This window comes from Salvelinus alpinus, chromosome 39, assembly GCF_045679555.1.
Source record: "Salvelinus alpinus chromosome 39, SLU_Salpinus.1, whole genome shotgun sequence".
NCBI classification, from domain to species: Eukaryota; Metazoa; Chordata; class Actinopteri; order Salmoniformes; family Salmonidae; genus Salvelinus; species Salvelinus alpinus.
This window is the reverse complement of record NC_092124.1, coordinates 7752125-7778483: the sequence shown is the minus strand read 5'-3', so window position 1 is coordinate 7778483 and position 26359 is coordinate 7752125. Positions and strand designations below refer to the sequence as shown.

Below are 26359 nucleotides of genomic sequence, written 5' to 3'. Positions count from 1 at the left end.
GCACTTGTTAAGCCTAAGAAAGTAGCAGAAATGTGCAGAAAGTAGTTTTGAATGCATTTTATTGAAGGGAAACAATACGTCTTGAACCGTTTTGGCAACATAGTGATATAGTCTTATATACTGTACAATGAGGAATTCAACTACAAAATACTAGTCTTCTCCCATTTTTGGAACCATTGCCCCCACCCACAAGATGTATAAACAACAACAATAAATAAGAATAAAATAAGATAATAGATACAAAAACATGAAGAACATAAATCAATCAACTCTAATTATCACATGTAGGACAGTATGCAAGTGTGTGTGCATGGACTTTGCAAATGTATTTCTCACATGTGCAGCACATAGTATTTGTTTCCTCCTCTTGCCTGCCCCAGCTGCAGCCTCAGGTGGATCAGGATTCAGACCCCTGAACAGCTTTCAGAGGCTGCTGTGTGGGGACGTGCTCCCTTCTTTGAATGTATGGGGTTACAAGTGCCTTTTCCAGCTGCTCCCTCCTCTTGTTCCGCTTATTAGGCATCCAGATAGGGTTGATCTTGTTCCATATCACGAAGGCATTGTATGAGGACAAATCAATGATATTATGGAAGATGACCAGGAGCCAGCGGGCAGTCATCCTCCTGCAGCTGTAAGTTCCAATCACCTTGTCCAGACCTCCTTTGTGGTGGTTGTAGTCCAGGATGATGGCTGGCTTCCTGTCCTCACAATCACTGATCTCAGCTGATTTTTGCAGTGTGCTCAGGAGGCCCACATTCTTGTTCCTCTTTGGGAGGTCAGAAACTAGAGTGGTGATGGGGGTGAAGGCAAACTTTGATGAGAAGGCCTCTCTCCCCCTTGTTGTGAGGATTGCAGGGGGGAGCTCAGACTTGTTCTTTCTAACTGTGCCAACCATGGTGATCTTCCTCTTCAGGAGCTGCTGGCTGAGTTCAAACAGTAGCACACATAATCTAAATTTCTCATTGTGTGTGTCTTTGTGGTTTTTCTGGTGTGTAAATTATTTTATAACTTGCCGGGTCAAAAATGACCCTAAGACAATCTTTGTACCCTAGTGGTGTACAGCTTTCATGGAAATATGAACAAAGGTGATGTTAAACTTTTTCTAATGTTGGGGTAACTCTAGGAAAAGTAATCAAATTTCAAGTTGAAAAAATATAATTTAGGGGGTTTTCTCTGCTCTTAACTTCTCACGAGTCACCAACCCTGATCCGGTAGCACCCCCCCCCCCCCCCCCACTGAGTAGCATAGCTAGCATAGCGTCACAAGTAACTTGTAGCATCTAAATATCATTAAATCACAAGTCCAAGACACCAGATGAAAGATACAGGTCTTGTGAATAAAGCCACCATTTCAGATTTTTTAAATGTTTTACAGGGAAGACACAATATGTAAATCTATTAGCTAACCACGTTAGCAAAGGACACGATTTTTTTACTCCCAATAGTTTTTTCCTGCGTCAGTAGCTATCACTAATTCGACTAAATAAAAATATATATAGCCACTAACCAAGAAACAACTTTATAAGATGACAGTCTGATAACATATTTATGGTATAGCATAGTTTTTTTTTGGAAGAATTTGCATTTTTCAGGTATAAATCACAGTTCTACATTGCAGCTGCAATCTGAAATAGTGCTGACCCAGCCAGAACAATTACAGAGACCAACGTCATATAACGAATTACTCATCTTAAAACATTTCAGAAAAATACACAGCGTACAGATATTGAAAGCCCAACATCTGGTGAATCCAAACAATATTTCAGATTTATTAAATGTTTTATAACGAAAACAAAATGTAGCGCTAAATTAGCATAGCTATACCAGGCAGATTCGGCTAGGCGCCCACGGCCAGTTCACATGCACAACAGATATGATATAACATCGTAAATTGGGTCTTACTATGGCTGATCTTTCATCAGAATGTTGATCAAAGTGTCCTTTGTCAAGATGAGTCGTTGGTTCCGTTCAGAATTGTTCCTTTCCCACTCCATTTAGCACAGGTACTGGTCGAGTGGCACGGATCTCTCAAACGTAAATAAAATCAGACAACGGAACACCACAAAACTCCCGAAAAAATTCAAATAATCTGATTAAACTATATTGAAAAAACATACATTACGATGATATGGTCACATGTATCAAACAAAATTCGACACGGAGATAGTTTTCATCCATAACGCCAGCAAAACAGTACACAATCGCAGCTCCAACTCGTGCGAATCAGAAAACAGGAAGTTGTCGGTCACGCCAAAGAAATAGGTCTTATTTCACGTCAGTACCAGATAAACAAAGAATTTCTCCTCTGACGTCCTCTTGACACCCAGAGGAAGGCGAATGAAGTGTGTTTCTGGTCATAGGGGTCATGACCATATATAGGCAGAGCGTTGAAGCGAGCATAGACTTCTTGCATTCTACTTCTTGGTCAGGGAAAGTGCTGTCAAATGACTTGTGTATCACTCAGAGACAAAATTGAAACGGTTTTAGAAACTAGAGATTGTTTTCTTTCCAATGGTATTATTTATATGCATATAGTAAGAGCAATAATTGAATAAGAGGCAGTTTAATCTGTAGAGCAAATTATGCTAATGGGAAAATAGCACCCCCTGTATTAAAGTGGCATGTCATTTTTTACCCTTAAGAAAGGGGTTAAATTTAAAAAAGGCTATTAAGTGCCAAATAAAGTAACAGGGTTGATAAATGAATCTTAAATCAGCCATGAATCCCCTTGCGACAGGGAATGGTTGCCTAAAATCAGACTGTTACCATGGTTACTCCATGGATATCAGTCTTAAAGAAATAGTCTCTACAAGGCAGAATGTTGAATAAAATAATATTTACACTTACTTTACCGGTTGTTTATGCTGTTGGTCCTTTTGGCAGTAGGAGGTGGAGATAAGGTATCCAGAGAGAAGTGTTGTTTACTCAACTTTTTGTGGCGCCGGTAGGTTCTGTCGCTTGTAATTTCAATCAGTCAACACATTGCACGTGATGCACAATATGTAGACAATAGCCGAATGTAGTCGACCGAAGCACGTTTTATCGCAATCTGCTGGTAGTGCTTGCCGTTCGGTTATGCTCGGCCACATTGTGCAAGTGTTTGTCACGTGCAAATTGCATCAGTATTGAAAATAAAAAACAGAAATACAAATGATATACATTCCAACCTGCAAAAGGACCAACCACACGGACAACAGGTAAAGTATCATTTTATTCAGCATTATGGCTTGTAGAGGTCTTGAGAGGAAACTTTCCTGATCCAAATGCTCATTTCTGCCCGACGTGGGTATGGACGCTTGTTGTGTACAACAGGAAGGGGCAATTAAATGCAAGCTTCAAGAAAAAAAACGTCTAGAAATGTTTTGTCTATCTATAGGTAACAGGGTTTATGTGTTATGTTCGACCCGCTCAGAGTATAAAGAGAATAACCAGCTCACCTGATTTTACACTATGATTTCACGATTAGATGTTCAATGTTTTTTGAAAATAATGTTTTTTTTACCTTAAAATTAGGGTCTTTTTTACCTTAAAATTAAGGTAAAAATCACATGAAACAAATAATAATCTTCAGTAATTACTTTGTCAAAGCAAAACAATAACTAGGGCTTAATGAGGGTGAAAACATATAGAAATGTTGGTTAAGTGGGTTAAAATGCACAAAGGTTAATGTCAAAATGCTGAATTTTGACACGGGCTAGAAATGTCTTTATTCATATAAGCAAATCAGATTTTTATGTGCTCTATATTAAAGGGCACTTCATTTTAAAATGCAATATTGTTGAATAATTTCTATCTAAAAGATCAATGGGATGCAAAAAAAAATAGAATTATTGTGTGATGACCCTTGTTCTTAAATTTAAAAAAAAAATTCATTCCATTAGATGAAATCAATAAAATGTACACTACCGGTCAAAAGTTTTTGAACACTTACTCATTCCAGGGTTTTTCTTTATTTTGACTATTTTCTACATTGTAGAATAATAGTGAAGACATCAAAACTATGAAATAACACATATGGAATCATGTAGTAACCAAAAAAGTGTTAAACAAATCAAAATATATTTTATATTTGAGATTATTCAAATAGCTACCCTGCCTTGATGACAGCTTTGCACACTCTTGGCATTCTCTCAACCAGCTTCATGAGGTAGTCACCTGGAAAGCATTTCAATTAACAGGTGTGCCTTGTTAATTTGTGGATTGTCTTTCCTTATTAACTTCTCTGGGATATGTGGGACGGTAGCGTCCCACCTGGCCAAAAGCCAGTAAAAATTTCATGAAATCACACATGAAAGACACTAAATTAAAGCTACACTTGTTGTGAATCCAGCCAACATGTCTGATTTCAAAAAGGATTTACGGCGAAAGCACACCAAACGATTATGTTAGGTCAGTACATAGCCACAGAAATACACAGCCATTTTTCCAGCCAAAGAGAGGAGTAACAAAAAGCAGAAATAGAGTTAAAATGAATCACTAACCTTTGATGATCTTCATCAGATGACACTCATAGGACTTCATGTTACACAATACATGTATGTTTTGTTCGGTAAAGTTCATATTTATATCCAAAAATCTGAGTTTAGGCGGGACGCTACTGTCTCACTTGGCCAAAAGCCAGAGAAAATGCAGAGCGCCATATTCAAATAAATTACTATAAAAATCAAACTTTCAATAAATCACACATGAAAGATACCAAATTAAAGCTACACTGGTTGTGAATCCAACCAACATGTCAGAATTCAAATAGGCTTTTCGGCGAAAGCAAACGGTGCTATTATCTGAGTTAGCACCATAGTAACAAAGAGAGAGAAGCATATTTCAACCCTGCAGGCGCGACACAAAACGCAGAAATAAAAATATAATTCATGCCTTACCTCTGACGAGCTTCTGTTGTTGGCACTCCAATATGTCCCATAAACATCACAAATGGTCCCTTTGTTCGATTAATTCCGTCGATATATATCCAAAATGTCCATTTATTTGGCGCGTTTCATCCAGAAAAACACCGGTTCCAACTTGTGAAACTTGACTACAAAATATCTCAAAAGTTACCTGTAAACTTTGCCAAAACATTTCAAACTACTTTTGTAATACAACTTTAGGTATTTTTTTATGTAAATAATCGATAAAATTGAAGACGGGATGATCTGTGTTCAATACAGGATTAAAACAAACTGTTTTTCTGGTCATGCGCCTCTAAAAACAGGACACAACAAGTGACCCTGATTCAAAATGGCCGTACTTCTTCATTACACAAAGGAGAAACCCTCAAACAATTTCTAAAGACTGTTGACATCCAGTGGAAGCGGTAGGAACTGCAAGAAGGTCAATTAGAAATATGTATTCCCAATGAAAATCCATTGAAAAGGTTTGTCCTCGGGATTTCGCCTGCTAAATAAGTTCTGTTATACTCAGACATGATTCAAACAGTTTAGAAACTTCAGAGTGTTTTCGATCCAAATCTACTAACAATATGCATATCTTATCTTCTGGGGATGAGTAGCTGGCAGTTGAATTTGGGTATACTTTTCATCCAAACGTGAAAATGCTGCCCCCTATCCTAGAGAAGTTAATGGGTTTGAGCCAATCATTTGTGTTGTGACAAGGTAGAAGGGGTATACAGAAGATAGCCCTATTTGGGAAAAGACCAATTCCATATTATGGCAAGAACAGCTCAAATAAGCAAAAAGAAACGACAGTCCATCATTACTTTAAGACGAAGGTCAGTCGATGCGAAACATTTCAAGAACTTTTAATGTTTCTTCAAGTGCAGTCGCAAAACCATTGAGCTATGATGAAACTGGCTCTCATGAGGACCGCCACAGGAATAGAAGACCCAGAGTTTTCTCTGCAGCAGAGGATAAGTTCATTAGTTATCAGCCTCAGAAATAGCAGCCCAAATAAATGCTTCACAGAGTTCAAGTAACAGACACACCTCAACATCAACTGTTCAGAGGAGACTGCCTGAATCAGGCCTTCATTGTCGAATTGCTGCAAAGAAACCACTACTAAAGGACACAAATAAGAAGGAGACTTGCTTGGGCCAAGGAACACAAGCTATGGAAATTAGACCGGTGGAAATCTGTCCTTTGGTCTGATAAGTCAACATTTTTGATTTTTAGTTCCAACCGCCGTGTCTTTCTGTGAGACGCAGAGTAGGTGAACGGATGATCTCAGCATGTGTGGTTCCCACCATGAAGCATGGAGGAGGAGGTGTGATGGTGCTTTGCTGGTGACACTGTCTGTGATTTATTTAGAATTCAAGGCACACTTAACCAGCATGGGTACCAAAGCATTCTGCAGCAATACGCTTTCCCATCTGGTTTGTGCTTAGTGGGACTATCATTTGTTTATCAACAGGACAATGACCCAAAACACACCTCCAGGCTGTATAAGGGTTATTTGACCAAGTTGGAGAGTGATTGAGTGCTGCATCAGATGACCTGGCCTCCACAATCACCCACCTCAACCCAATTGAGATGGTTTGGGATGAGTTGTACCGCAGAGTGAAGGATAAGCAGCCAACAAGTGCTCAGCATATGTGGGAACTCCTTCAAGACTGTTGGAAAAGCATTCCAGGTGAAGCTGGTTGAGGGAATGCCAAGAGTGTGTAAAGCTGTCATTAAGGCAAATGGTGGCTATTTGAAGAATCTCAAATATAAAATATATTTTGATTTGTTAAATACTTTTTTGTTTACTACATGATTCCATATGTGTTATTTCATAGTTTTGATGTCTTCACTATTATTCTACAATGTAGAAAATAGTTTAAAAAAAACACACATTACAATGTATGAACTTGACCAGGTAATTAACTTTTTTTTCTCTCCATATGTAGTTTTCTCTGCCATGTTTAAAAGTCTATTTTGTAACCCCTTCCTGCAGCTGATTGGCTGGAGGATAACAGAGGAGACTGGGCAGCCATCTTGGATACCCAGACCCAGACGGGTGCAGCCAAGGGCCAGGGGGATGACATCACTGAGCAGGCCAGGACCAGAGATGACATAGTGGAGGTCAGTGGATGGGACAGCATCCTCAACTCTGGGCTGGGGAACAACACTGTTAACCAGAAACAGAGAGTCGAACACAAAACAACTGAACCTAGTCTCCATGACAACAGACTGGTTGAGACAAGGGTGAGGCGTAGACTTGGTCTGCGGGGACAGGGAGGTGTCCGTATGCGGCAGGAAAGAACAGACACAGACTCGGCTAGCGATGCTCCGTCCTGCTCCTATAGTCGTGATTCAGAGAGACTGATGGGGCCTCAGGTTAACCCCCTAACAGGTGCTGCCTTCAGCCTGCCTTCTATAGGATCTATCAACTGGAACATGGACCCTGCGACAACACAGACACTCCCTGGCCTTCATCCTCCTCACACTCTCCTTATGTTAAACCAGACCTCAGACAATGCCAGTGCCTCAACACTAAATGGCTACACAAGCCCATTGACAACTGAGAGTAGTAGAGATGGAATCAGTAAAGGTGGCAGCGCCAAGGAGAAGCGCTTCCCGTGTTCATTCTGTGGGAAAGCCTTCAGTTTCCCTAAACAGGTGGAGATCCACCAGAGGATGCACACGGGGGAGAAACCATTCGGCTGCCACCTATGCCGGGCCAATTTCTCACACTCGTCCAGCCTGAAGAGGCACCAGAGGGTCCATACAGGGGAGAAACCCTACAACTGTCCCCAGTGTGAGAAGAGGTTCTCCCACCAGCACCAGCTGAAGATGCACCTGAAGATCCACACAGGAGAGAGGCCGTTCGCCTGTACGCACTGCGGGAAGAGGTTCTCAGAGAGGAGCTACCTCAGGATACACCAGCAGAAAATGCACACGGCCCATGTATAGTGAAATGTAATGTAGAACTAGTTAGTTTGTCGTCAATTTTGTTGGTTTTGGATGTACAGAGAACTTCAACTGGATGAAGTGAACTGGGGAAAGAATTAGTATGAGGGAGAGTAGATATGGTGATGGTTGGTGTGATAAAATGCTTCACTGATTAAGAGTGACAAGTATGTCCCTTTTTTAAATTGATGCTGGTGTTTATAGTGACATGAGGATAGTGCCTTAATTCATGTTTACTTGATATAAAGTAGTAAAGATGTGTGTTATGTTGAATCTTATCCAAAGTATTCTAGAATGAATTTGATCAAAGCGAGGGTACCAGATTTACAGAAAATGGAAAGTGTTACCATAGTGAGAACAGTTATTCTACTTGTCACGTATCGTTTTGTGCAATAAAAGTAATGTACTTCAAAGTTGTGAGTGTTGTTGAAATTAAATACAAAATTTACTCTGTGCTGTCTGACTTGGTTATTTTTGTATCATTGCAGGGACTGAGTTTCTGTTATCTCAGTCGAACCAAAACATTATACTTAGTTCTTGAATCAACACATATGGACATTTTCTTGATAAACTCCAATGGATCCATATTGTTGGGTACTTGAATCACATTGTTAGAATAGGGCTTGACTGTGGTTAACATTTTATAATGTCATGTTTCTTATATAAACCTTTATGCATTTCTGTTCAATTTGGGCAATTCCACTTCAAAATGTTACAAAACAAAAAACATTGATTTCAAAGTTGAACAAACACACAACTCTATGCATAAGGACTAAGTTGAACAATTTCCACAGAATATTTTACAAAAACACAACTGTTTGGTAACAGAATTTCAGAAGGGCGGGCTGACCAAATTTCAACTAGTTTTCCACATCCACAGACGTCCGGTTTCGCTTGGTGCTCACTGGGTGAGGATGCTTGTAACAGTAAATGGAAAGAGGGTAGGTGGTAGGAGACAGGAGAGGAGACAATAACTGGAGAGGAGAGTGTGTGAGAGGGTGGGTTGGTCCAGACTGTTTTCACAGTCTTGCTTTGACCACCAGATGACAGAAAGATAAAACAGTATGCCAGTGGATAGAAGAACAGTAGCAAGAGCCCTAACTGTGGTGTGTGACTACTGTGATTTCCAATTGTATCCAATTTAATTGCAGTTAATCCATTACCAATTTGGAAACAGAATTACAAGTCTAAATCCCTTAATTCATAAACTTGATATCAGTAAAAACACTAACTAATGGTAGATCTACCTTTACTTGTAACTTCTGTGAACTTTCATTATCCTTCCTCCTCATGAGGGAGAGAAATTAGAAAATATCCAAAAGATATGTGGGGTTTTGTTAACGGAATTACAAGGCACAAGGTAATGTTTCTTAAACGTACAGAAAAAGTTGTGGTTTGATGTATTTCTAAAACCTGAAGACTTTTTTTCTGGGAGATGTTGTCTAAGACCCTCTTCCATCTGTTTGACCAGAAATCAAAGCCTCTGCCCATTGACATTTTTTTACAATAGAAAATGTTTGAAAAATGTATATATGCCTTAATTTAAGAGATATATATACTCTTAGCATTCATTTGACACTCAATTTGACATGCTCTTATGAATGTCACATCAGTGCTCATGGGTCTTTTTACATTGAAATGCCCATTTGTGTATACAGTCTGCAGTCCGGTGTTGCTGGTGGGAGAGACTGGACCTATGAAGTGGCTGGTCACAAACCCTGACCCCAGATCAGGACGCTGGATCAGGAGCCATTGCTTTCCCTTCCCGAGTCAGAACCAGAACCCAACCGCAAGGGACAGAGACTCCACCACCACAGAGAACACAACCAGTGGACAGGTGGACTGAACAACCTCAGTCCTGGTGGTCATCAGATAGACAGAAGCTCCAGTCAGGATCCAGTCTGCAGCCCAGACCCTTCTCTTCAGTCTCAGTGCAGGGATGAAGCAGGGCCTGGGGCTGATAGAGATAGACCCTCCTGTTCCTATGATAAACACCACAGTATCCATGATGAACAGAGCAGGTCACCCTGGGCTTCAGCCTTCACAGAGAGTGTTGGGAGACCTTCCTGGTGGTAGTCTATCAGCAAGTCTGTCTTCTCCTTCAGGATATTATTTAATGCCTTGTGACTGGGTTCATAGAAACTCTAGGTCTAGCCTTCCTCAGTTACCTCATGGTTACCCCACCAATACAGACAGGGTCAGGATGGGTGTTCACCACAAGAGGTACATAGCCTATAACACAGTATAGAATCCCAACAACTTCCAAACAATGGCTAGAAGTCAAGGATGGAGCTCAGAGACTATCCACCTGAGGGTGGTGGCTCCTGATTCTATCCCCTCTGGTGTCATTGGGTCACAACGTGGGAGGCTGAGTGTTAGGACGGACGCTGACAAACTGTACGCCTGCCCCACGAGTTGCAAGCGCTTCACTGAGGCGAAGTATGTGAAGATGCACAAGACCGTTCACACCGAGGAGAGGCCCTTCAAGTGCAAACTATGTTACAAGAGCGTCTCCTTCCAGACATAGGAGTGTCCACAATGGGGAGAAATCGTAGCAGTGTGGCTTGAGACATACACAAGGAATATCTGGGAACCATTATTAAGCTGACATAGTGGGTATCGTAAGTATTCACCACCCTTGGGTTTCTTCACATTTTATTTGGTTACAAAGTGGAATTAAAAGCAATTTGTTATTTTTTGTCAATAACCTACACAAAATACTCTCAAAGTGGAAGATTTTTTTTTAATTGTTAAGATTAATGAAAAATAAAACCTAATATATACCTAATTTCAATTCCACTTTACAAAATGTGAACAATTCCAAGGTGGGTGAATATTTATGATACCCACTGTATTACAGTTAACATGTGAAGTGTCTTGGGGTAAGAGGGTAACCACATAACACTCATTAACCCTTTGTTAAATTGTCATTTGAAACAGGTTTGTGTAAAGACCGGTTTTTAGAGAGACAGTAAACCTAGGCTAGAACAAGGGCAATTTCATATTTACCTTACTAAGGTGATGTAAATGGAATAAATGCATTATTATTTTCTACTCTATTCTTGCTAACACACTGTTCTTTCTAAACGAGTCTGCTCTCTGCTTGAAAGATTCTGATCATAAGAGATTAGATGTGTAATGCAATAAGCAGTACCATATTTGAAAGAACAGCTCGCATACCTTTTTAATTTAACCACACCATTTAAGCTATATAACGTCAACCAATAAGATCCTTTCTCTTCAGTGTAAACGGGGCCTAGATTAGCAATAGCTGCATTTGGCTATCCTATCGAGCTGATATTTCTCTGTCAAATTAGTTATGGCAAAATAGCAAGAGCCCGTGTCTGGAATGTGTTTCATAAGCTAGAGATGTCAAGCGTTCCAGCCTGGTCTCATAGACTAGACGTAACATAGTAAAGGTAAACTTCGTCTTCCTGTCGAACCATAAAAGATGTAAGGGTTGGAGAGAAGGAGGAATGCATATAAATTAGAGTATATATACACTTGTGCTTGTGCGAAAATGTTTTTGTCTGAATGCAGCTGTATTGACCCTCTGAATAAACTTGGTTAAGCTTTCATAGTGTCCGTAGAGTTTTTTACTCTGAGAATGAAAACCTAACAGCTCGACATTAAATTACTTCCCCAATCAGTGCGGATTGAGCAGCTTGCTATGGAGCAGGTAAGCAATTTAATCTATATTGGAAAATCGTTAAAAGCAAATTGTATTTTGCTGTAACAGCATGGTTTAATCATAATGAAAGACAAACACACACTGTTCTGCCAGTCACAGTGTATGTTGCAAGATGCAGTCTACATTTTGCAGGTGAGGAGAGAGAGGATGGAGGAAGCTTGCCTTGAAGCGCTGGGCATCTTCTTATTTCACAGAATTATACCTACGGAGGAGCGGCTCCTATGGAGGAACTCTGTGTCTTTGAACTTCCAAGTTGATTTAACGTTGGACCAGAGCAAACGTTATGTTACGTTTCATATGGTAGGTATTCATTTGTGGAAGTCCATCATCTGTTTCGTATGATATGTTATGAATTACAATTCGTCCAAGATGTAACAAATTATTGAATGGTGCCAGAGGAAACGGCAGCCGTTTTACGGGGTCCTGACCAAGTGTGCTATTTTGTGTTTTTTTTTTGCGTTGGTCTTAACTTTTTTTTATATGTTTCCGCCATCGTTTCCTATGACTAAAAAGAGCTTCTGGACAACAGAACGGCTATCAGTAACATTGATTTGGACGAGGACCTCTACTTCAATGAGTCGGAGGCGAAAGACGTATTGATTATCCCTGACCAGGCACTAATCCCTGACCCTCGTAGCAGGCGTTATAGAGAGCGCCATGCGGGCACCCTGGTGTGCCCGAATGTCAGGAAATAACGTAATTATGCATTAGAGGACGCATTCTCATTATAGATTAACCTAGTATTTTGGTACATTTGTATGACCAAAAGTATGTGGACACCTGTTCGTCGAACATCTCATTCCAGAATAATGGGTATTAATGTGGAGTTGGTCCCCCCTTATCTGCTATAACAGCCTCCACTCTTCTGGGAACGCTTTCCACTAGATGTTGGAACATTGCTGCGGGGACCTGCTTGCATTCAGCCACAAGAGCATTAGTGAAGTCGGGCAATGATGTTGGGCAATTAGGCCTGGCTCGCAGTCGGCATTCCAATTCATCCCAAAGGTGTTAGATGGGATTGAGGTCAGGGCTCTGTGCAGGCCAGTCAAGTTCTTCCACACCGATCTTGACAAACCATTTCTGTATGGACCTTGCTTTGTGCACAGGGGAATTGTCATGCTAAAACAGGAAAGGGCCTTCCCCAAACTGTTGCCACAAAGTTGGAAGCACAGAATCATTGAGAATGTAATCAATGTATGCTGTAGCGTTAAGATTTCCCTTCACTGGAACCATGAAAAACAGCCCCAGCCCATTATTCATCCTCCACCAAACTTTACAGTTGGCACTATGCAGTCGGGCAGATAGCGTTCTCCTGGCGTCCAAACCCAGATTCGTTGGACTGCCAGATGGTGAAGCGTGATTCATCACTCGAGAATGCGTTTTCACTGCTCCAGAGTCCAATGGCAGCGAGCATTAGACCACTCCAGCCGATGCTTTGCATTGAGCATGGTGATCTTAGGCTTGTGTGTGGCTGCTCGGCCATTAACCATTTTCATGTAGCTTCCGACCAAGATTCTTGTGCTGACGTTGCTTCCAGAGGCAGTGCTGCGCGCTACAGCACTCGGCGTTCTCATTCTGTGTACTTGTGTGACCTACCACTTCGTGGTTGAGCCGTTGTTGCTCCTAGACGTTTCCATTTCACAATAACAGCACTTACAGTTGACCAGGGCAACTGAATTGTTAGAAAGGTGGCGTCAAATCAAATCTTATTTGTCACATGCACCGAATACAACAGGTGTAGACCTTACAGTGAAATGCTTACTTACAAGCCCTTAACCAACAATGCAGTTTTAAGAAAAATAAGTGTTAAGTAAAAATAGATAAGTAAAAAATAACAATAGCGAGGCAATATACAGGGGCTGCCGGTACAGAGTCAATGTACGGGGGCACCGGTTAGTAGAGGTATTTGAGGTAATATGTACATGTAGGTAGAGTTAACGTGACTATGCATAGATAATAAACAGAGAGTAGCAGCAGCGTAAAAGAGGTGGGGACAATGCAAATAGTCTGGGTAGCCATTTGATTAGCTGTTCAGGAGTCTTATGGCTTGGGGGTAGAAGCTGTTAAGAAGTCTTTTGAACCTAGACTTGGCGCTCCGGTACCGCAATGACGGTGCCACGTTGAAAGTCACTGAGATCTTCAGTACAGGTCATTCCACTGTCAATGTTTGTCTATGGCGATTGCATGGCTGTGTGCTCGATTTTATACACCTGTCAGCAACGGTTGTGGCTGAAATAGCCGAATCCACTAATTTGAAGGGACATACTTTTGGCCATGTAGTGTATGTTTTAAATCTCCTGTTTTGGGCTGGATGTGTCAATGTGTAGTTCATACATGCATAATCTATGAGCAGAATTACTGTCTTACCTCAATTAGCCACGAAATCCCCAGTTTTGAAGCAACTGTTGATTGCTCCATTTTGCAAATCTGACCATAACTCTATCCTCCTGATTCCTGCTTACAAGCAAATATTAAAGCAGGAAGCACCAGTGACTTGGTCTATAAAAAAAGTGGTCAGATGAAGCAGATACTAAACTACAGGACTGTTTTGCTAGCACAGACTGGAATATGTTCCGGGATTCTTCCGATGGCATTGAGGAGTACACCACATCAGTCACTGGCTTCATCAATAAGTGCATCGAGGACATTGTCCCCACAGTGACTGTACGTACATACCCCAACCAGAAGCCATGGATTACAGGCAACATTCGCACTGAGCTAAAGGGTAGAGCTGCCGCTTTCAAGGAGCGGTACTCTAACCCGGAAGCTTATAAGAAATCCCGCAATGCCCTCCGACGAACCATCAAACAGGCAAAGCGTCAACACAGGACTAAGATCGAATCGTACTACACCGGCTTCGACGCTCGTCGGATGTGACAGGGCTTGCAAACTATTACAAACTACAAAGGGAAGCACAGCTGAGAGCTGCCCAGTGACACAAGCCTACCAGACGAGCTAAATATCTTCTATGCTCGCTTTGAGGCAAGTAACACTGAAACATGCATGAGAGCATCAGCTGCTCCGAACGAGTCTGTGATCACGCTCTCCGCAGCCGATGAGAGTAAGACCTTTAAACAGGTCAACATTCACAAGGCCGCTGGGCCAGACGGATTACCAAGACGTGCACTCCGAGCATGCGCTGACCAACTGGCAAGTGTCTTCACTAACATTTTCAACCTCTCCCTGTCTGAGTCTGTAATACCAATATGTTAAAAGCAGACCACCATAGTCCCTGTGCCCAAGAACACTAAGGTAACCTGCCTAAATGACTACCGACCCGTAGCACTCACGTCTGTAGCCATGAAATGCTTTGAAAGGCTGGTCATTGCTCACATCAACACTATTATCCCAGAAACCCTAGACCTACTCCAATTTCCATAACGCACCAACAGATCCACAGATGATACAATCTCTATTGCACTCCACACTGCCCTTTCCCACCTGGACAAAAGGAACACTAAGTGAGAATGCTATTCATTGACTACAGCTCAGCGTTCAACACCATAGTGCCCTCAAAGCTTATCACTAACCTAAGGACCCTGGGACTAAACACCGCCCTCTGCAACTGGATCCTGGACTCCCTGACGGGCCACCCCCAAGTGGTAAGGGTAAGTAACAACACATCCGCCACGCTGATCCTCAACATGTGGGCCCCTCAGGGGTGCGTGCTCAGTCCCCTCCTGTACTCCCTGTTCACTCATGACTGCACGGCAAGGCACGACCCCAACACCATCATTAAGTTTACTGATGACAAAACAGTGGTAGGCCTCACCGACAACTATGAGACAGCCTATAGGGAGGTTAGGGACCTGACAGTGTGGTGCAAGGGCAACAACCTCTCCCTCAACGTGATCAAGACAAAAGGATATGATTGCGGACTACAGGAAAAGGAGGACCGAGCACATCCCCTATTCTCATCGACGGGGCTGTAGTGGAGCATGGTCCAAGCACACCAAGACAGTCGTGAAGAGGGCACGACAAAACCTATTCCCTGCAGGAGTCTGAAAAGATTTGGCATGGGTCCTTAGATACTCAAAAGGTTTTACAGCTGCACCATCGAGAGCATCCTGACGGGTTGCATCACTGCCTGGTATGACAACTGCTCGGCCTCTGACCACAAGGCACTACAGAGGGTAGTCCGTACAGCCCAGTACATCACATGGGCCAAGCTTCCTGCCATCCAGGACCTCTATACCAGGCGGTGTCAGAGGAAAGCCCTAAAAATTGTCAAAGACTCCAGCCACCCTAGTCATAGACTGTTTTCTCTGCTACCGAATGGCAAGCGGTACCGGAGCGCCAAGTCTAGGTCCGACAGGCTTCTAAACAGCTTCTATCCACAAGCCATAACTCCTGAACAGCTAACTGACTCCTGAACAGCTAATCAAATGGCTACCCAGACTATTGCCCCCCCCCCCACACACTGCTGCTACTCTCTGTTATTATCTATGCATAGCCACTCTACCTACATGTACATAATTACCTCGATACCGGTGCCCTTGCACATTGACTCTGTACCGGTACCCCCTGTATATAGCCCCGCTATTGTTATTTACTGCTGCTATTTAATTTGTTATTCTTAACACTTACTTTTTTTTTGGTATTTTCTTAAAACTGCATTGTTGTTTAAGGGCTTGTAAGTAAGCATTTCACTGTATTCGACACATGTGACAAATAACATTTGATTTGGTTTGTATTTTTGAAGTTGTGCCAAGCCATTTTCTCTACATTTCCCCCCATCTGGGCCAGCCCCTAGGCAATTCAAGTTCTAGCCAATGTACTTCAGCCCCTCGCAGCATTGTCCAATGAGGTTGCAGTGCGGCCTAACGGCGCAGTGGACGAGAGAGCGAGAGAGCGAGAGAGAAATGACCTGGTGCACATATCTGGACATATGTGATGTAGTACACATTTTCTCTCAAAAAAAGACATCTTAAACTGGTCATATGACATCCTGACCAGAATATGACCATTATATATCATCATAATGACATAATGTGCCAGTTGGGATGTAGTACTGTCTCACCCTCTCAGGTCCCAGAGCCTTAGCAAGGTATTTGACTTTTTGAATGACTGGAGTGGGATTTTTGTAGTTTTTGTAAAATGTTGGTAGTTTGTGTGGAATAATGTTATTTTCCCTTCCCCATAATATAGTTGAGTGTATTTTTTCACTCCTATCCAGTTGGTGGCGGCAATACACATTTGCGTGAAATTCGCAACAAAACCTCATCTAAGAAGTAGTAAACGGAAGTAAGCATTGACCAGTTACAATTTTCACGTTAGCGGTTATATTGTTGTTATTTAGACATTTATTAAACCCATAGAACTGCAAAGATTACTAATTTAACTACACGGCATTACATACTTGCCCCAGGTAGTATTTGATTCGCGTTGGAGACAGGACTTGGCTGATGTTGTTTAGGTAAAGTTAGCTGCTAACAATGGCTGACTGTTTGGTTTTTCACACTCAAATAGCCTCCATCATGGAGGTGCTGGCGAATGCAGCCGTGGCAGAGATCTGTAAACTCGTAGACGACGACTATGCAGTGTTTCGTTTGGAAATAACTCAAAGCCGGAAAGAAAACAGGGCATTGCGGAGGAAACTACTAGAACTGAAGGTGGCACGGGAGCGCGCAGAGAGGACAACGCAAGAGCGCGTCCTCGCCAGTCGTCCCAGTAGTGTCAAGATCCTCGACCAATACAGAGGAATGGCAAGAGGTACATTTTGCAAGGCCCAGGCTGTGGAGGCTGTCTCGGTTCATATAGCTCAGTGCCTGTAGCCCCGTTCCCCTTTGTGCATGTGTGTCTTTAGATGTGTTAATCAGAATTGGATCTTGGTAAGTTTTTGGATAGTTAGTATGCAATAATTCACCTGATTACTTAGTTATTTTGCCCAAAGACACAATAGGGTCGTTCCACATCTCCCCCCAAATGAGCTTAACCAAAACCATTCTGTTTATAGCTCGATTGATTATGTTCCATACATCACATTGTTTTAAGTGCGTTAATAATAGATAATGCAGTACATCAATAATCTGTTTAGAATATGATATTGGGTCGTTCCATTTGATTTCAATCACTTTTTGACCACACCCCTTTTGAGTTGAACAAAACTTTCTCTACATATTTCCTCATGGTAGAAGTGGTCAGAATGTAACTTTTTGGACCTGAATACCAAAACATTTAGGAGATCGATGTGCTCAAAGTCGACCTGTTTTGCATACCCCACCTTACCGTGAGACATCCATGTCTTCATCACTGGAAAAGATAAACGATTGAGTTGTATATAATTTAAAAGCTTACAAACAGGGTTGTTAAACTATTTTATAATTATTTTTTTTAAATAACAATGAACTTTTTTTTTTACCATTAATGTCAATTATCTAAAAATTGGTAAAATCAGCTACTTTCTCAGAACAGTTCATATCTAACTACTTCTATCATGGGCAAATATGTATACAAGTTTAGTCCAAATTAAAAGTTCTGCGGTAAAAATATGATTGAAATGAAATGGTACGACACAATATCATTATCTAACTTGATTTACTGCATTTTCCATTAATTACTCATTGAAAACTGTGATGCATGGAACATAATCAATCAATTGTATATCAAGAAGTTATATCCTTGCCAATTCTAGAACATGTCAATAGTGTATAATATACCATTAAGCATTGACAGTAGCTAACCTCAACACCTCTTTTCCCCCAATCACTCTCTCAGGTGAAGGACATCTCACTGAAGGCCACAGGAGCTTTGTGAAGCCAGCAGGACACAATACATGGAGAGATGACCAACCAATCACTGTTGATGAAGGGAGTGGAACCTCAACCCAGCAAGTTATCATAATAGAGGTTAATGTAATAGTGTTGCATGAAATATTACAGTTACATTGTAAATCAAATGTGGCTGTTTATTTCAGTAAGGCTCCCCTCAGGTATTCACTGTCTTACATGCACATCTTCATGTATCTGCCATAGGGGAGCTTGTGAGACTTCCCTACAACATTGTTATCCAATTCAACTCATGTACCCGTGATAACCTCCTCTCTTCTTGTGCCAGTCTGCAGATGCAGAGGCTGCAGGTTCTGGTGTCAAGCTGGAGAGGTCTGAAAGAGAGGAGGACGCATGGCACAGCAGAGACACCCAGACTCGGGTGGCTGTAGAGCCCCATGTAGCCACAAAGGACCCACCCACCATCACCCCAGCGCCGCCCAGGATCCGACACAGAATCACGGAGGTCAGTGGAACGCAGAACGCCGTCCTCAAGTCAGAGACAGACACGGATACTTTAACTGTAACACACAGGCTCTTACGCACAGGATCTGACCACAGATCAGACCCAGAAAGACTGGGGCTGGGGAGACTGGGCTGTCCTCCTGCTTCTGGCTCAGAGTATTTACTTCACGATAACCCAAGCCCGAGGACTGTTCATTCCCTTCGGGACTCAGGTGACGCATTAGAGACTGGCAATGATCTGTCTTGTTCTTACACTACAGAGATGGACCCTGGCATCATGCCCTTGGGCTTAGAGACACTCACTGATCCGTCCAGAGGGGACTGGAACCGGTACAGTAGTAGTGTATACTCTGAAGGGTGCCTAGATAAGAAAGAGGAAGGTCTGGTCATAGATGAAGTGACTGTGAAAGTGGAGGGTGATGTTCCTCCCACATGGAATGCAGATAATCACCTAGGAGACAGACACTCACAGGGCAGAGATTTCTTAGATTACAGGGAAAGCTTAGAGACAAATCCAAATGTCATGACCCACTCTCCTTTACACACAGTCAGGGATCGCGAGTCAGTGTCCACGTCGATGGGACCTTCCAATTCACAGGACAGCGTTCTTTTCGATCAGTTATTGACCTCAAAGGGCCAAAAGGCCAAGGCACGGGGTAGAGGAGCAACATCAGGCAAAAGTAAAGAGAAACGGTTCCTATGTATGTTCTGTAACAAAGGCTTCAGCTGCCCCCAGAAGGTGGAGATCCACCAGAGGGTCCACACAGGGGAGAAACCCTTCGGCTGTACCCAGTGTCATATGCGCTTCGCTGAGGCTGGCAACCTGAAGAAGCACCAGAGGGTCCACACAGGGGAGAAACCCTTTGGCTGTACCCAGTGTCACATGCGCTTCGCCCAGGCTGGTCATCTGAAGAGACACCAGAGGGTCCACACAGGGGAGAAATAATACAGCTGACCCCAGTGTGAGAACAGATTCTCCTGCCAGCACCAGCTGAAGATGCACCTGAAGGGCCAAACGGGCGAAAGGCGGTTCGCCTGTACACACTGTGGGAAGAGGTTGTCAGAGAGGAGCTACCTCAGAATACACTAGCAGAAAAAACATTCCACTCCATAGCTTCTGATGTTTAGATCAAACACTGCATTAAAGACAAAGATTCATTTTCATTATTTTCAGCAGAAAATATCATTTGGAATAACCAAAGTAACAGATTTCAGTGTTGAATATTTTTGGGTAGAATATTGCATCCAGACATGTGTGATATACACTGAGTCTACAAAACATTAAGGGCACCTGCACTTTCCATGACATAGACTGACCAGGTGAAAGCTTTGATCCCTCATTGATGTCACTTTTTAAATCCACTTCAATCAGTGTAGAGGAAGGGGAGGAGACAGGTTAAAGAAGGATTGTTAAGCCTTGAGACAATTGAGACATGGATTGTGTATGTCTGCCATTCAGTCTGTGAATGGGCAAGACAAAATATTTAAGTGCCTTTGAAAGGGGTATGGTAGTAGATGACAGGAGCACCGGTTTGTGTCAAGACTGCAACGCTGCTGGATTTTTCACACTCAACAGTTTTCTGTGTCAATCAAGAATGGTCCACCATCCAAAGGACATTCAGCCAACTTGTAGGAAGATTTGGAGTCAACAAAGGCCAGAATCCCTGTGGAATGCTTTCGACACCTTGTAGAGTCCATACCCCAACAAATTGAGGCTGTTCTGAGGACAAAAGCGGGGGGGGGTGCAACTCAATATTAGGAAGGTGTCAATGTTTTGTACACACTTTGTACAGCCTAAAACGTGTTACGTAATGTGTTTGATTTTAACATGTTATGTATTCAGGGGTTGAATCAAGATATATTAGTTTTATTTTTCACTTTATTTTTATTTATTTTTTACAAATGTTACATTTTTCTTCCACTTTGCCATTTAGAGTATTTTGTGTAGATTGGGGGGAAAAAAGACAAATCAATTTTAATCCCACTTTGTAACAACAAAATGTGGAATAAGTAAAGGTGATATTGTTAGTACTGTGTAGGCTAAATGATGTTCACAAATGCCTATTTCATTACTTCCATTCAACTACTTAATTTTTTCCCCGAATAACCTTTTAATGAGAAAATGAATGCAGTGTGTCAAGCAGATTTGTAGTGGAGACATGTGCATGTGTGGTTTTCATATGGTGTATTTAAAATTATTAATAAAAATAATAAAAACAATGGGACTTTTCTAAGACTTTCATTGAGACTCTCTTTAGTATACATCACATCTGATTTCACCCTATTCTGCATACACCTGACAGCACGTTATAACCAATATACACTTACTAAAAATACCTACACAAACCCAGACACTAACAAACACCTACTGTACACATCAAAATAGTTTAGTCAGGTCTGTCTGAATTTTGACCTATCATAGCTGACTCATATTTACCCACAACATCATATTTATGTCCACCATGATGGGTTTAACAACAATTAAGTAATTATGTAACTACAGTATAGGACTCAAACGTAGTGGGGATGGGTAAACACTCCATGTTGAAAGTGTGTTTATTATCTGTGTGTATGTACCTGATGGAGTGTATGTCTGTGTAATCTGTATTACCTCTCTCTTCCAGGAGGAGGAGGGTCCAGAGGTGCTGCTGGTGAAGGAGGAGGGGTGTGAGGAGGGTCTGGGTAACACTGAGGAGACCATAGTCATGGAGGACAACCAGACTACACCTTCTCCTGAACCCACAGAGGAACCAGCTGAGCAGCACAGGACCACACACAGTCTCACTGAGGTGAGCCCACTGTGAACTACTGTCTTAATGGTATTAGGTCAGGTCTTGATTCATTTTGTCTTAAGTGTGGGATCATACCTTTGAATAAAAAAAAGTGTTTATAATCAAATCAACTAACATGCTTGCATAGTACTCATAGCAATCCCTCATTGGGGATTGCAATTTGACGAACTGACTTGTTAGAAAGGTGGCATCCTATGACGGTGCCACGTTGAAAGTCACTGAGCTCTTCAGTACGGGCCATTCTACTGCCAATGTTTGTCTATGGAGATTGCATGGATGTGTGCTTGATTTTATACACCTGTCAGCAACTGTTGTGGCTGAATCCACTAATTTGAAGGGACATACTTTTGGCCATGTAGTGTATTGTTTAAACCTCCAGCTTTGGGTTGGATGTGTCAATGAGTAGTTCATACATGCATAATTTATGTGCAGAATTACTGCCTTCAATTTGCCACGGAAGCGACTGTTTTCTTGAAGTTGTTCCATTTCCCCCCACCTGGGCCAGCCCCCTAGCAATTCAAGTTCTAGCAAATGTACTTCAGCCCCTCGCACCATTTTCCAATGAGGTTGAAGGGTGGGCCCAATGGACACGAGAGAGAAATGACATGGTGCACATATCTGGACATGTGACGCAGTACACAATTTTCAGGGAACACTTTTGGCTCGTGCATGCTAGTTTCAGAACTACTGGCAAAAAAATGATACAAAAGTACGGGTGAATCTCTTTAAAAAGTGGCCAATCAGCTGAAATCCAGTCAAAAAATAAAAATCTTAAAGTAGTAATATTTTGGTCATATGACATCGTGTCCAGAATATGACCATTATAAGACATCATAATGACATCATGTGCACGTTGGGATGGAGTACTGTCTCATGCGATCTCCGGCCCCAGAGCCTTAGCAGGGTATTTGGGGTTTTGAATGACTGAAGGAGTAGAATTTTTTTGTTTGTATCCATTTTTTGTAGTTTGTGTGGAATAATGTTATTTTCCCTTCACCATAACGGAATAAAATTTTATTTTGTGCATTTTTTCACCCCGTCCAGTGGGTGGCGGCAATACATATTTTGCTTAAAATTAGTCACAAAACCTCACCGAAGTAGTAGTAAACGGAAGTAAGCATTGACCATTTACAATTTTCACGTTAGCGGTTTTGTTGTTGTTATTTTGACATTTATTAACGCCATGGAACTAAAAATATTACTAATTTAACTGCACAGCATCACATACTTGCCCCAGGTAGTCTTAAATTTGCGTTGGAGACAGGACTTGGTTGATATTGTCTAGGTAAGCTAGCTGCAAACGTTAGCTAACAATGGCTGACTGTGTGGTTTTTCACACTCAAATAGCCTCCATTATGGAGGTGCTAGCGAATGCAGCCGTGGCAAATATCTGTAAACTCGTAGACGACGACTATGCAGTGTTTCGTTTGGAAATAACTCAAAGCCAGAAAGAAAACAGGGGATTGCGGAGGAAACTACAGATATTGGAACTGAAGGTGGCACGGGAGCGCGCAGAGAGGACAACGCGAGAGCGCGTCCTCGCCAGTCATTCCAGTAGTGTCAAGATACCTGACCGATACAGAGGAATGGCAAGAGGTACGTTTTGCAAGGCAGAGGCTGCGGGGACTGTTGCCCTCTGTGCATGTGTGTCTTTCGATGTGGTTAACCAGAATTGGATCTTGGTCCGTTTTTGGATACTATGTGTAACAGTTTAACTTTATGGCGTCCCCTCGCCCCAACCAGGGACCCTCTGCACACATCAACAACAGTCACCCACGAAGCGTCGTTACCCATCGCTCCACAAAAGCCGCGGCCCTTGCAGAGCAAGGGGAACCACTACTTCTAGGTTTCAGAGCAAGTGACGTAACTGATTGAAACGCTATTAGCGCGTACCCGCTAACTAGCTAGCCATTTCACATCCGTTACATATGCAATATTTCACACCTGATTACTTAGCTATCTTGCACAAAAGCTATCCCCCAAATGAGCTTAATAACTGAAACCATTCTATTTATAGCTTGATTGATTATGTTCCATGCATCACATTGTTTTAAGTGAGTAAATAATAGCTAATGTAGTAAATCAAGAATCTGTTTAGAATATGATATTGGGTTGTTCCATTTGATTTTAGTCACTTTTTGACCACACCCGTTTTGAGTTGAACAAAACTTTCTCTACATATTTGCTCATGGTAGAAGTGGTCAGAAAGTAACTTTTTGGACCTGAATACCAAAACATTTAGGAGATCGATGTGCTCAAAGTTGACCTGTTTTGCATACCCCACCTTACCGTAAGACATCCATGTCTTCATCACTGGAAAATAAACAATTGAGTTGTATATAATTTAAAAGCTTTCAAACAGGGTTGTTAAACTATTTTATAATTTCTTAATATAAATTATTTTTAAATTAAGAATCGATTTCTTTTTTTTACCATTAACGTCTATCTAAAAATGCGTAAAATCTGTCACTTTCTTAGAACAGCTAATATCTGACTACTTCTATCATGGGCAAAGATATATAAGTTTAGTCCAAATGAAAAGGTGTGCAGTCAAAATATGATTGAAATTAAATGGAACGACCTAATATTTTATTCAAACTAAATTCTTGATTTACTGCACTAACCATTATTTACTCAATGAAAACAATGTGATGGAACATAATCAATCAATTGTATGTCAAGAAGTTATGAAATGTTATACCTTACATCCTTGCCAATTCTGAATCGTGTCAATAGTGTATATTAAGCATTGCCAGTAGCTAACCTAAACACCTCTTTTCCCCCATCAATCTCTCAGGTGAAGGACATCTCACTGGAGGCCACAAGAGCTTTGTGAAGCCAGCAGGACACAATACATGGAAAGATGACCAACCAATCACTGTTGATGAGGGGAGTGGAACCTCAACCCAGCACGTTATCATCATAGAGGTTAGTGTAATAGTGTTGCATGAAATATTAGTTAATTTGTAAATCAAATGTGGCCGTTTACTACCGGAAGGCTCCACTCAGGTATTCACTGTCTTACATGTACATCCTCATGTATCTGCCATAGGGGAGCTTGTGAGACTTCTCTACGACATTGTTATCCAATTCAACTCATTTACACGTGATAACCTCCTCTCTTCTTATGCCAGTCTGCAGATGCAGAGGCTGCATGTCCTGGGGTCAAGCTGGAGAGGTCTGAAAGAGAGGAGGACGCATGGCACAGCAGAGACACCCAGACTCGAGTGGCGGTAGAGCCCCATGTAGCCACAAAGGACCCCCCCACCATCGCCCCAGCACCGCCCAGGACCCGACACAGAATCACGGAGGTCAGTGGAACGCAGAACGCCGTCCTCAAGTCAGAGACAGACACGGATACTTTAACTGTAACACACAGGCTCTTACACACAGGATCTGACCACAGATCAGACCCAGAGAGACTGGGGAAGGGGCCACTGCGCTATCCTCCTGCTCCCGGCACAGAGTACTTACCGGTATTTCACCAGAGCCAGAGGATGGTTCATTCCCGTGGAGATGGTGAAACGTTAGACACTGGTGGTGATGATCCGTCTTGTTCTTACGCTACAGAAATGGACCCTGGCAACATATCCTTGGGTTTAGAGACACAGACTGATCTGTCTAGAGAAGACTGGAACCAGTACAATAGTGGTGTATACTCTGAAGGGCCTCTAGATAAGAAAGGGGAGGGTCTTGTCGTAGATGAGGTGACTGTGAAAGTGGAGGGCGACGCTCCTCTGACATGGAATGTAGACAAGACTCACTTAGGAGAAGGATACTCACAAGGCAGAGATTTCTTAGATTACAGGGAAAGTTTGGAGACAAATCCAAATGTCACGACCCACTCTCCTTTACACACGGTCAGGGATCGCGAGTCAGTGTCCACGTCGATGGGACCTTCCGATTCACACGACCACGTCCTTTTCGATCAAGTATTGAACTCAAAGGGCCAAAGGGCCAAGCGGAGGGAAGGGGGAGCAACATCAGGCAATAGTAAAGAGAAACGGTTCCTCTGCATGTTCTGTAACAAAGGCTTCAGCTGCCTCCAGAAGGTGGAGATCCACCAGAGGGTCCACACAGGGGAGAAACCCTACAGCTGTACGCAGTGTCATATGCGCTTCGCTGAGGCTGGCAACCTGAAGAGGCACCAGAGGGTCCACACAGGGGAGAAACCATTTGGCTGTACCCAGTGTCACATGCGTTTCGCCCAGGCTGGTCACCTGAAGAGACACCAGAGGGTCCACACAGGGGATAAATCCTACAGCTGACCCCATTGTGAGAAGAGATTCTCCTGGAAGAGATGGGAGCTACCACCAGCAGAAAAAACATTCCACTCTATAACATAGAAAGCAACCATTCCTCTCAGTAGCTTCTGATGTTACGTTCAAACACTGCATTAAAGACACCGATTCATTTTTATTATTGTCATCAGAAAATATAATTTGACATAACGAGTGTGACAGATTTCAGTGTTGAATATTGCTGGGTAGAATATTGCATCCAGACATTGTGTGATATACACTGAGTGCACAAAACATTAACACCTGCTCTTTCCATGACATAGACTGACCAGATGAAAGCTATAATCCCTTATTGATATCACTTTTTAAATCCACTTCAATCAGTGTAGTTGAAGGGGGGAGACCGGTGGAAGGATTTTTAAGCGTTAAGACAATTGAGAAATGGATTGTGTATGTGTGCCATTTAGGGTGAATTATGAAAGACAAAAGATTTAAGTGCTTTTGGAAGGGGTATGGTGGTAGGTGCCAGGCGCACTGGCTTGTGTCAAGAACTGCAACGC

General features: G+C 42.2%; 2 protein-coding genes across 5 annotated transcripts in view; both read left to right on the top strand.

Annotated features, from left to right (window-relative positions):
* LOC139566762 (uncharacterized) overlaps positions 1 to 8296 on the top strand; it is a 29642-nt gene extending 21346 nt beyond the window's left edge. For both annotated transcript variants that reach the window (XM_071388056.1, XM_071388055.1), the window contains exon 6: positions 6888 to 8296. In XM_071388056.1, coding sequence (XP_071244157.1) covers positions 6888 to 7846 — 959 coding nt within the window. In that variant the 3' untranslated portion in view covers positions 7847 to 8296. The remainder of the gene's footprint in view (positions 1 to 6887) is intronic.
* An 8243-nt stretch (positions 8297 to 16539) lies between these two features.
* Positions 16540 to 25977, top strand: LOC139566792 (zinc finger protein with KRAB and SCAN domains 8-like). 3 transcript variants are annotated; one of them, XM_071388112.1, is made up of 6 exons: positions 16540 to 17246; positions 18252 to 18382; positions 18591 to 18767; positions 21391 to 21555; positions 24356 to 24486; positions 24693 to 24828. In XM_071388112.1, exons 1-5 carry the CDS (start codon positions 16970 to 16972, stop codon positions 24392 to 24394), a joined length of 789 nt encoding a protein of 262 aa, XP_071244213.1. In that variant the 5' UTR covers positions 16540 to 16969; the 3' UTR covers positions 24395 to 24486; positions 24693 to 24828. The 3 variants fall into 3 exon arrangements, with proteins under 3 accessions (XP_071244213.1, XP_071244211.1, XP_071244212.1); XM_071388110.1 differs by lacking the exons at positions 21391 to 21555; positions 24356 to 24486; positions 24693 to 24828 and having other exon boundaries at positions 18591 to 20986; XM_071388111.1 differs by lacking the exons at positions 16540 to 17246; positions 18252 to 18382; positions 18591 to 18767; positions 21391 to 21555 and adding an exon at positions 21593 to 23154 and having other exon boundaries at positions 24693 to 25977.
* Positions 25978 to 26359: the final 382 nt, after the last annotated feature.